Raw genomic sequence first — 12,648 nt, 5'->3', positions numbered from 1 at the left:
TCTCTTTATTTTAGACAGCACGTTACTGTTGCTCTCTGTCCATCATGGCCCAAATTCTTTCACCATCAGTGGACCCAATGGTACCCAGTATGAAGAACATTTAGGCTTTCATTATGAGCGGACTCTTAATTCTGATGGGACCTGTAACTGCTGGGACGACCCCATCAGAGTTGTGAGATCTACGCGAACACCACAGCTCTGTTTAGTTTCACAGATAGATTTAAAAAGTTTAAAACGCATAGTTATATAAGTGCATGAGCAGAGCTATGTGCAGCTTCCCATTTTGTCGCAAAGCGACTGTTGAGGAAGGCGAATTAACGTCCGCACTCCTTCACGCACCATCAAGAAAAGGAAAACAAGATTTCCACTGCAGTAAGTTTAATGCGGGTAATGTGTGACAAAGGATGGACTTTTTTTTAAAAGTCATGCAGGCAAGGTTTGAATTTGCTGAGACAGTAAACACATATTGCTGAGAGCAGCAGAAATCTATGTGAAAGCGAGGGAAAATAAGGCGTCGTGGGTGAATTGGACCTGGAATTACCACTTCCCCAGGAACTCCTCATTTCTTAGTGGATCTCAGAGTCCATTTCCTAAAGGGTGGGATTTCCCCTACCTATGTAATCACCGGTAACAAAGGTATTGATACGTGGAAGTGGGGAAGCCCCCCCAATCGTGACCACTAGTTATGAGGGGTACTGTAATTGTAAAGGTTGCCAGTGTCTTGGTAGAAAAGGGATGCGTTAGTTGCCTAGCAATTCAGGACTGTTGCAGATCTTTTAATACAGGTTCCAGACAATTACACACCACAAAATGGGTCATTTCTGATATTTATCCCTTTAGTGAACATTGTGGTGGCATAAAATGCCACGCCTAGTGTCACTTGCAGGTCATTGGAATGTCACACAAGTACCTTAAAAACATGGAAATGTCGCTCTTAGGCAATCTAAAAATTAAGCAGCTATACTACTACAACATTGTGCAATGGATCCGTCCACTCAACCATTGGCTGACTTCACTGTGAGTGACAGCATTCTGGTTTTTCAAAGGAGCTCATCTGTACACAGAGTAGTTCCATTCAGTGACTGAGACTTTCTTGGAAATATTTGCTCTTTGATCGAAAAATTTATGAAATTTGCTTTTGTCCCATTTTTCTTTTATATAGTGAGAGCCCCTCCCCCCCACCTACAATAAAAGTTTATTAAAACCGTGACAAAAAAACACTGTAAGTAAACTGAATGAGACACAACGCTCTCTGCCAATCACAGTTTCCCATTTTGTCACAAAACAACTGTTGGGCCAGGCTAAGGCACTTCCTCACTGTTTCACGATCCATCAAGTAAAGGAAGGTGAGGTTTCCAGTGCGGAAACTTTAGTGCTGCTAATGTGTGACAAAGTGTGGACTTTTTTCCAAAGTCATTCAGGCAAAGTTTGAATTTGCTGAGACTTCCAAAAACATCGTTGAGGCAATAAATAAGCATATTGTACAAGGCAAGGACTTCCAAGAAAACATGTTTGCGCACTTCTGAAATTGTTCATTAACTGTTAAAGTATTCCTTTAATCGTATTAGTTGCCAAACGAATACATGTGTGTACCACTATGAAAGGCTCCCGCTGCAGAAACGCCTTTCCCGACGACTTCACTCATTTTTTGCGAGTTCCCTTCTCATACTGGAAGCAGATTTACTGCTGCTCTTGACAAGGGTACATTTTTAAACAATTCTGAAGTGTAACTGGGTGGTGGAAAGTTTGTGAATACCCACCAACAAGTACTTTTGAGAATGGTCCAAAACTTTCCAGAGTATACAAAAAAGTGATGGATGGAATGCTTGAATAAATCTCAGCCACTGGCAAGTACTCGGGCCGCATCCCAGTCTATTGTCACTTTGCACACCAGGCCATCTTAGTTTGGATCCACCCATATGCAAATGAGCCTTAACCCTGCTCCAAAGGGAACAGCCCTACCCGAACTGCCAGGCCAGGCCCTCCCAGAACCAGAACACAAGCGACCCAGTACTTGTTTTGCTCCAGTCAGGGCTCATCAGCCAGGTGACCGTGTGAACTGTACCCATGTCTGGACATACTCATCACACTCCGGGTGATACCCCAAAGTATACAAAAGAGTAATGGATGGAATTCTTGAATTAATCTTGGATCGCCGACACTTTTCTATGCATTTTCTTTTTGAGACTTTTTTTCACCCCCTTTCACAATTCTGTGACCCTCTATTTTTGGGGACTGAATGGAAGGATTTATGTAGAACGCACCACAGGGAGGCACTCTTTGGACTCTACTTTAGCAAGTAAATTAATTAATTAATATTATATTGGGGCCATCTAAAACTAAAACTTAGCAGCACAGCTTTTTGTTCCTGAAGTCTATTATCAATGCCCAGTGGACAGAGAACCACCTTGTAGGCTGTCAGATGCATGGTGCGGCTAACCATATCTTGTAACTTAAACCCGACTTATCACCCTTGTTGTCCCCTTCCCACAGGCACTACTTGAACCTCCACTTAATTATATCTGGTGCGTATATTTGTAACAAACGTATTTTGTTCTAAACGTGTAACCGGGCTCCCTTAATGCCTGTGCTCTATACTACCCCAAAAGTCCGCTTTAGTCCAAAGAAAATCATTTGTGTATGTGAGCATGGTGGTAAAAAAACACTTGAGAATACCCAATATCAGTCTTTTAAAAAATAATTATCTCCTTTGTGACTTTTTTAAATCCTGCTTTACTTTATTTCTGAATACTCCACAAATTGGTCTGCCTTCTCTCCTCCGCTTCAGTCCAGCAGGAGAAGGCTGGCTCTTTCAGGTGTTGGATGGGGAATATACAGCGAAGCCTGTGTTTGATTGCCATTGTGGCTTCATTGAAGATTTCCAAACCTACAAAACATGCTTCAGCCTCAAATCCTTTCAATTCGTGTCTTCTGGAATAACTATATCTGGTTAAATCATTGACAGTTGCCACTGAGCCATGCTTGCTATGTCCTTAGGGTTACTCAATCGGCCAGACGTGATGATTTCATGTACCAAGGCATTACTTATTATTTTAGCTAAATGTAAGGATGGGACACCTTCAGAACATTGTCTGCGTCATCTACTTTTGAACATGACTAATACATTTTTTTCTTTTCAAATAGGCGTTAGTTTCACAGGTGTGGATGTTGGATTGGAAGTATGTTGTTATATCCCTTTTTCTGATATGACCAAGGTTTTGCTTTGTAAGTCACACTTTTAGATGTCTGATTTTAAGCAGGACAGATTAAATCAGAGCAATGAAGCAGCTTTGTTTGGAATCGAAATCCATCACAATGAAGCATCTGCTGCTATACGTTTCTTATTTTTCAAGGTTTTAGAGGTCAGATATGTTTTGTAAAAGTCCCATTCGCCAAAATAAACCAAATGCATTACCCCAGATACATGAAGACATTGCATATTTCGCGTTATAATATCGGTATTTTCTGTTTTCTGTACTTTATTAGGAAGGGAAATTGTTGACCATGTATCTTATGCACCTGTGATTTCTTTGATTTCTGTAGGTTGTAAGCAGTCTCTTGAACAATGGCACCATTCTTAAGGATTGCCTTCAATTCATTTGAGCTGGGGCCTATGGTGAACCAATCCGAGGCAATCCAGCCATTTTGTGCAATCAAAATGAAGGAATCCCTGAGCACAGGTAGCGTAATTGTAAACCTGACCTAGATAATGTTGACTGTGACGTCTTGCATTTGTAAAGTGCTGCAGATGTATCCTTGTCAAAACAAATTATGAATTGCCAAAATTAAGTGAATGGATTATATGTATCCAACTATTGTTGCCGACTAGAAACACAAGTATTGTAGGTGAAACAGCTTGACTGATATCACACAATCACTAAACTGAATACAGTGCATAAGGGCACCTAGTAGAGAGAAGCTCCTGCCCAGGTGTGGGATCTTCCTTAACCTTTTAAAGTTGTTCACCAAAGAAAGTATAAAACCTGAACATTGAAATAACATGTCATCTGCTACCTGAGCAGCAATAGGCTTGTGGTAAGGTGTTTTCCTAGTGTGGTAGAATTTATTTTGGCGAAATACATCCTGCCTCATTCTTTGGATGGAATGCAAAGGGGTAGACTGGACTGACTGTCACATCAGAGTGAAAGCGTACCACACTAACTTGATAGTCTTCAAGGAGAATATTCAGTGATTTTGAAGGTAAGCATTATGAAGAGATGAGGAACACACAGGCAGATTTGGTGTTAACATGTGACATAGTTTACCTAAAAATAATCCCATCAGGAATTGCAGACCTTATCAAAAACTGCATCAGTCGACCATCTGTGTATTTTATTTTCAACCATCTCATGCACCAACTTTCCAAAGTCTTTGCACCACAACATTGCAGACAGAATGCCAAGGATACATTGCATCACTTACCTTCCTATGGTAAATAAAAGAACCACTGAACCTCTGTGACCTGAGTCTTAAAGAAAATAGAGTAGGAGTTACAAAAGAGATCATTTTATACTTGAAGATTAGTAAAAGAAGAATGTGCTGTATTGGATGAGTTGATAGGAGTGTTGACCAGCTGAGATTAGCTGAGGCATATGGATGTCGAAAATGAAACCTTAAAGAAAGATAATTTAATTATGAACCAAAAAGGAAGTAACACTGGTTTAGAGACCCTTTTGAGGTACTAGTGCATAGGATGCAATGAAACCTACATCTTAACACTGTCTGTAGCCATTGCTTGTCTCAAGAAACCTCACTCATCTGACACCCTTAACATGATACCATACTTTCTCAATACAGATGTGGTCATTGGTAGGACAGCGAAGAATAGATCCAGATATATTTTGCCCAGAAACACTTTTTCTGGGTCTTAGATTATTTATTTATAAATAGCTGGACATATTTTAGGGTACTTCTATTGGAATGTTTCTTTCGGATACATTTAAACGAACAGTATCTTTGGATTCCACAGGTTATCAGATATTTTATTACCCATATGAAAACCTCATTCCTCTACCTGCAGATATCACAGTCTGTAAACAAACTGAGCACACTAACACCAGCTAAAGGTAGTTCAAAATAGTTGGTAACATGTTGCTGCCTTTTCATGTTCGTCAGCCCACAATTCACTGTTTTAAATAGGTTGTCAATGTGAGATCTTACTGCATTGTCTCTCTGTAATTGCTGTATCTGTATAAAATCCTATGGATTGTCTCTATTTATATTCTCAAAGTAAAATTACATCCCTCTTGAACAGTCAATTTTGCTTTGTATGTTTTATTTTTAATATATGCTGTTCCAAATAGCTGTCTAATGTACTAGTATGATCGGCTTCTACTATATCTGGGTCATAACAAGTTCAGTTACTAAAAGGCTTCATTTTGTGATTTTATGAGCACGATTAATTTGTTTTGATCAACTGTTAAGGGGTTTTGACCTGAGCAGCACTCCTGAGAACCTACAAGTTTATAGCTCCCCGTCTTGATCACTAGTCTCTCAAGCACTACTCAAACCCGACCAAGTTTATCCATAGTGACTATATATTAACTGTTAGACAAACTTCCCTCCTTCCAACTTCCTCCTTTGTGTGTAGTTACTATTCACTTAATCTTCTGATCCTACCATAAAGCAACATGGTGCATCTTTTTGACAACTGACCTTTGCCTTGATTATTGGCCTTAGGTTGCACTCATCTGAAAGGCAGTGACTGTTGGCCATCATGCACAAGGAATTTGCAGCTTGAAAAACTTTAGCTTTTTTTGCTTTGAAACCAATTGTATTTAGTTTAGTTAGTACATTGCTGAGAATAGGCATCTGGTAAGAGTCATGCATCAATAGCTGTTGGGAAAAACTGCTGATGGTTTCCTCTTGTTATTGGATCAAATCATTAGATGCTGTTCCACTTGTCATATGCATCCCTGGCCTTCTTTCTTGTAAGCCAGTTTTTGTCGTCTGAAAGTAATGCTTTAGGTGACCCTCACTTCAGATAGGCACTGCAAAGCCCCTAACCCAATAGAAAAACTGATCACGCTTGTCTGCGGGAAATAGGCAAATCTGAGCAGCATGGGCACACAAATTTAAAAAGGTAACGTTTTTGCAGAGAAGGTCCACGAGCTGCTTCATATTGCTATTCTTCTACATGTTAAAAAGGAATGGCAATAGTGGAGGGGCATGGCAAAGGACTCCATTAAAAATGACCATGGATTGAGAAAGGAATTTCCTCATACTGTCTCACGCCAGCCTATTCTCAGGAAAGAAATTAAATAATCCCTTCTAGGAAGCTGCCAATCCATTGAAGCACTCATGTCCGTGTGGAGACAGCTGCCCAAAAAAAAACCATCAAACATGTATCCGCACAGTGAAGAGATCGTCCCAAGCATCATCTAGAATGGCCTGCATCTCATGCCCAGATTGCATCATGGGATCTGGTAAATTAATTCCGTCCATGATTTTGTAATTGATAAACCATTCGCTTAAAAAAAAAAAATCCTTTTTAAATTCAGGTTAAATTTGCAATCTGCCAGTATTTGCACTCTTCGAGTAGCACCATTGTTAAAGATCTTGAGGTAGTGTCTTGCCTATAAAGTACTTCAGGGAACCTATTGCTAAACCTTCTTTAAGAATTTAGAAGGGGAATAATTACTAAAGCATAAATATCTTTCTTGCTGTCTCTCCCCCAGTATCTACCAACCACTGTATACGTTGTGGCATAAAACTCCTGTGGGGACAGGTACTGACTCAAAAGACAATCAAATAAGCTTTCTAAAATAGTAATAGTGGCGACTGGTAGGTTTTCCTTGCCTGTGATATTCTAAACCGGTATTTTAAAACTAGATTAAAGAATATTTAAATGATATGAAGCCCTTCTTCAGACTTTCTTTTTATTTATCCTTTGAACTGGCTTCTCTGTCTTCGCACACTCTTTACTAGCAACATAATACCTCATACACACCCTGACCTGAGTCTGTATGACAATGAATGGTATTTTCTATTGTTGACACCACAGGAAATGAGAACTGTGGCAAAGTTTTTCACATACCTAATTCAGTCCTTCCCCTTTACAGTTTAATCACCTAGGATGGATCAAGAAAAATATAACCGAACACATTGACAAATTGAGCTACTGTTGCTGGTTGACCTGTGGATTATTGCAATGTTTTTCTGTGTTCGCGAGAGAGATTACGGGTGCTGTGCTGACGGAATGAAGTCACTGTGCAAGTGCTATAGAATGGGATTGGGGCTGATCGGCAGGCACACCATGTGCTGTTCTCTACCACTAACATTATCACAAATGTGTCCATATAGAGTTGTAATTACAACTTAAGTATGTATATTAAAATGGCAATACAGCAGTCCAAATAGACAGAAATAATCTACCTACTTTATTAGAAGTTCTTTCCTGATCATGTATTGTTATATTGTATAGCGAGCCTGTATACAAAGGCCTGTAAAAAATAAAGCTAGCCATGTGGCTTGGCACCAGTGTGGCCCAACAGTTTTTTAATGTTACCCGATAGATGCTGTTGGCCATCATTTTAAGGCTTGCGATCATGTTTGAAAATGTATTAATGACACCATTATACTCTTCTTACATGCTCATTTACAGTGGTGTGCAAATTCAGTGGCTTGTCACCTGTTTTTACGTCTGTTGCTGATTTTAACTAATTTACACCAGCTAAAGGATTGCATTATCAGAGTGCAGAAATGCTGTAAGCTGTGTGGTAAAGTAGATGCAGTATGTTCCATAGAATATTTTTGGGGTTGGACTCTAAATCCTGGGTTGATGCAACAACTCCTAAATCGACATATGTTATTGCATCGTGGTATTACCTCATTGTTTGTTTGGAGCACACCTCTGAATGAGCACTTACATGGAAGTCCTTGAAAGAGACATCTATGGTATTTAAGGATTTGGGTTGGTGTCAGAGTGAAGTACATAGCTCCATCTAATGTTCGCTGTTTCAGTACGTTGCATGTGTTAAATTGTTTTTTAACAAAACTGTAATACAGTTTTCACTATTGGATTGAGTGGAATGCCATAGTATACCCTAGAAGCGTGTAGACAATAACTGCAATATCTGTAGTGAATGTTGAATATCTCCAGACAAAGCTGAGCTAATGTTATGATTTTCTGAAGGTACTGCTTGGAAAAGGGTGAACAATGGCAAGCTTAATGTAATCTGTTTAGAAGGAAGACCTCATAATGCTTGAATTCTGGCACACTTCATATACTACAGTAAACAATTGCTATTTTGACAAAATAGTTTTGCTAGTTGGAAATTAAACAATTTCACCAAGTAGTAAACAATTTACAACATAATTCACAGTCAAGTATATTTTCGAGGGTCAATAAATGTGGCGGGGGAAAAAGCATTGGCGGCATAGGTCCAATTATGCCATATATATGACTTAAGCTATTTCGATAGTACTGGTCAGTGGACTCGTCATCCATTCTAAAATGGTATATTTTACCTTAAGGTTACAGGTTCGAATCCAAGCGTTCCCATTCAGCCTTTTTTCCTTCTGAAGTTGATAAAATCAGTACCATTGATTTGATAATAATTAGAGCCCATTATCAGCACCCATAAACAATAACAATGTGCAATTGCCCTATAGAAGAACTGTTAACGTTATCTGTGTGTATGGAATGCAATAACCTCTTGGGCATACACTCCTTAGTGGAATGAGACTTAGGAAAGTGGTTGGGTTTTGAGTTATTTGCTGATTGTTGATTGGAATGGCTTCTTTGCGTGGTTTCTTTGAATGTCTGAACCAATTTGATCTGCACAAATTGTGCATAGTTTGTCGTGAATCTTCCTTCACCCCAACACAATGGGTGGGCCAACAGATGTGAAGTTTGTATCGTCCTTTGAAAATGATACAAAGCCTGAAAGGTGTGGTGTGTTGTAGGTCATTCACAACAGTGCTTTACATACTCTGTGGAACTGGTTAAGGTTCTCAATCCTTATGATGTGTTCATGCCATTAAATTAATGCTGAAAGTAGGATGGAAAATGGCTGATTGTTTTGCGAGGGAACTTCTAGATGGAGGCAGCTCTGGCCCTCAGCCTTTGACTAGTAAGTTTGGTCACTGGTTTATTGACTGGTCTTATGCTAGTAGGAAGCATGACCGGTGATGACTCTGCTAATCTCCTCATATTTTCATATCAGGTGCATGGAGTTGTAATTGAAATATCTAGGGTAGCTATAAAATATGGTTCAGTTGTAGCCTATGTATGTAACAAATTGTGGTGTGTAATATAATCTTGTGTTGTCATCTAACCCCAACAACATTCTGAACATCCTCCTGCTGTCTGTTTAGTTCAGTTAGTTAAAGCCATTGTGTCCCAATGCTCCAGCTGTTGACACACATTACTATAACCCCTTATGTGTTGAGAAATTGGGAACATGGAGTAGGTGAGAAAGTATGGGCTCTTCAGGCCATTAAAGTCCTCTCTCTTTCGAGTTCACCGAGTGCATAATCACCACTGGTTCAACTAACCTCTGTCTCTAGCAACCACATTTGGTTGTTATTTTCTGTGCGTTTTTTGTGATATTCGAAGACTCAGTGGAACTGTTTTCCTGAGAGCTCTTTAGAAAATCTGTTCCATTTAAGAATGTGCACATCATGTGCAGTTTGCAAGGATCTGCACACACCAATACATTTGTTTACGAATAGGTGTAAATTATATACAGTCTCTTGAACTCGTAGAAATCTCTTGCAGTAGGGTACGATCTAGTACAAATCTAGTAAAAACATTTAGGAACTGTAATACAACGAAAACACCCATTTGGTTAAATTCTTAGATTGGCTACAGATCACATCTAGTATGTGATAGATCATAATAAATGTGGGTATAACCTTTGAACATGTGCTATCCTGTGTGCATCAATGCAAATCCTATATACTCCTAAGTTACATCTTATAGGCAGAGTGTATGCGGGGAATCCAATGACCATGTTGATGTAGGATCTCCTCTTCCCTCTCGATGTGAGCATTGATGTTGCCCTCTGGGCTAGTATATATTAAAATTATTCCTACTTTTGAAGTGACTGTAAATGTAATGCTGCCATCAATAAGCAGGGTTCTACTTCCCTTTGCTACTGACTTGCCCCGGCTTCTGTCACCTACGAGACTTTTTTATATTGGAGTTGACGGGCTAGTGTATTATTCAATACATGAATTCATCCTGCTCATCCATTCTGTTGCACGTCTGCTCTACAAACATCTGAATCACAGTGGTCTTTAGTAATGATTTTTGGCACAGTTCCAAGTTTTGCAGGGGATGAGGGGGGTATGTTAACATCTTGGTTACTATATGTAGCATCGAATACATTGCATTTCAAATATTTCAAATCTCTTTGATTGACACTGTTTGTTATCGATGAGGTCTCTTTGAGTCCTGCCTTCATGTGAGTTGGACGACCAAACGGATTGTTTCTTGGGTGTTTTCCTAGAGCCCGATTCTTGCAGCATTTTTGCAGACCAAAGTGCAAGAAGTGCCACAAAACTTCCTCGTTGCACATTTACATTATCAATTATGAATCATGGAATCAGAACTTTTGGAGTTTTGCATGTGCGAATGTGAAAATTCGGCCACTTTGGAATTTTCTATTCGCTTTTTTAGTTTGACAGGTGGGTTTGTGGGGCGACCAGGATAGATCTTTTTTGTAGAATTCAATTAACACACACAATCAGTTATCTGTTTATGGGAAGTTGCAAAAATCTTTTTTTTTTCTTTCTCCGTTTTTCTCTTTGCCTCTTACACATAAAAAGCTGAACAACTGTGACTATTTTTCACAAATATCTTTGTTTCATACGAACAGATTTGTCCTGCATTAGATATTCTGTGCAGAAAGCAGTTAGGGTGTTGTACTGCACAGTGCGGCTGATCCGCTAAATGCTTTGCACAGGCATACATTTGTATTGTACATAGAAAAACTCTTGCAAAAATAAGCTTGCAGGGAGGAAATTTTGAAGGTTTTTTCAAGCTTGGTTGGGTTCAATTACAGTGAAAATTCTCACCAATGCTGTAAAAACGATCTTGCAAAGCATGAAGGTACTGCACTTGGTTTCAGATATACTAGCCATTATAAAGTCCTTAGTTAGCAAAGAACACTGCTCAACAACAGTAGGCTAATGCAGACTGGATGTATCACTTTCTTCTGGGGGAGTAGGAATGTGTAGACCTAGTTAAAGATGGCTTTGAGAGCTTTGGAAAGTCTGCGTGTTTGGTAGGGTCCGGATCTCCTCTGCTAGTGTGTGGCGTCGCAGTGCTTAAATCCTGATTCAGAAGATTTGAGGCTTCAGCATGTACGGAAACTGGATCGGATCCAGGTCGAGGTAGCAGTGGCTGTGACCATAAGCAGATGAGAAGCACAATGTTGTGTACACCACAAGTGGCTATTTCTGAACCTTTTAGAACAGCCTTTGGCTGATGTAAGCCTGGATGTCAACCTTGTAATTTATAATGCTTTTCTTGGCAGGCTTTGCCTAATAAAGAAATGCATAGGAAGAAAAGATCCGTGTTTGGACAGCACTGCTCTCACTGAGCTCCAGAAGGAAGCTGCTGCTGCTGCTGAGTCCTTCGCCTTTTACCATATGATTCCTAGTGGCGGATGAACACCCGAATGGCAGAACTGACCCTTCCAACCGCACTTTATGACCTATAGTTCAGTGATTCATATATTCGCTTTCTGGGGTTTTCTATTCTCCCCTGTACTTTCTTATGATATGTACCCTCTGGGAGAGCATCTGAGATTATATAGACTGCTTTTATTTCTTTTATTTGAGTTTTCTGCAGCACACCTGCACCACAAATGCATTAAATTGTGACTAAATCCTTTGACCCATAGTGATAAAGGAGCAGGTGAGGATAACACGGAAGAGGAAACAATAGTATCACATAGTAACTTGTATATGACTTATGATTGGAGAGGGGTCCATTATTTCAGGTGGAATTGCATCATTTCACCAGTAGTTCTAAAATGTATCTCACCCCTAGATGCCAGCAGGAGCATTCTATGTGTTTCATGGACTATGCTTAGAGCAGGATGGTACATTGGGCCTGTTGTGATAAACTAACAGGCACCATTGTGCGGCGTGATTTTTGTCTCCACTAGTTTCCACTTATGCTAAGGTTCTTTAGTGTGTGGCAATTCAGGACTGCAGTACAAAGTTAGGGGAGGGTGAAAAGTTGTCCAAGCGTACTGCATGAGCCTGGAATCCCTTGCGTACTAATCCTGAGACAGTAATCTGGTGGAGTCTTATTCCATGGACACGGAAAAATCTAATTGGGGCTCCTTTCAAGCTCTCCACCTGCTTCTACCACAAACTCCTGTGACTCATTTCCCAAGGGAGCTCTTTGGAAATTGGAGAAATGTTTTAGATGGATTTAGTTGTTACCTTGAATGATTAATTTGGATTCAGTGGTAAGTGAACATACACTGCACTACTCACATTTATAGTGGCCAGCCAATGGATGTAGATCACACAGATTGACAATAATGCATGGCAAACTCCTTAGTTCTAAAACAAAGTTATCAATTTGTAGCACCCACAATGTGTTGTGTTCTATTTTCTGTCTGTGAATGCTTCTACATATTCGACAGATGACTCATAAAAATTAAAATCAGAATCTGCCAACATAGG

General features: G+C 39.7%; 1 protein-coding gene across 7 annotated transcripts in view; it reads left to right on the top strand.

Moving 5' to 3' along the window:
- PRKCD (protein kinase C delta) overlaps nt 1-12,648 on the top strand; it is a 408,906-nt gene that overhangs the window by 205,292 nt on the left and 190,966 nt on the right. For all 7 annotated transcript variants that reach the window (XM_078661638.1, XM_078661637.1, XM_078661636.1 and 4 more), the window contains exon 4: nt 3,544-3,680. In XM_078661638.1, coding sequence (XP_078517764.1) covers nt 3,566-3,680 — 115 coding nt within the window. In that variant the 5' untranslated portion in view covers nt 3,544-3,565. The remainder of the gene's footprint in view (nt 1-3,543; nt 3,681-12,648) is intronic.

The sequence above is a fragment of the Lissotriton helveticus genome, chromosome 9, assembly GCF_964261635.1.
Source record: "Lissotriton helveticus chromosome 9, aLisHel1.1, whole genome shotgun sequence".
NCBI classification, from domain to species: Eukaryota; Metazoa; Chordata; class Amphibia; order Caudata; family Salamandridae; genus Lissotriton; species Lissotriton helveticus.
The sequence above is the reverse complement of the archived record's forward strand: the minus strand, read 5'-3'. Positions and strand labels throughout refer to the sequence as shown.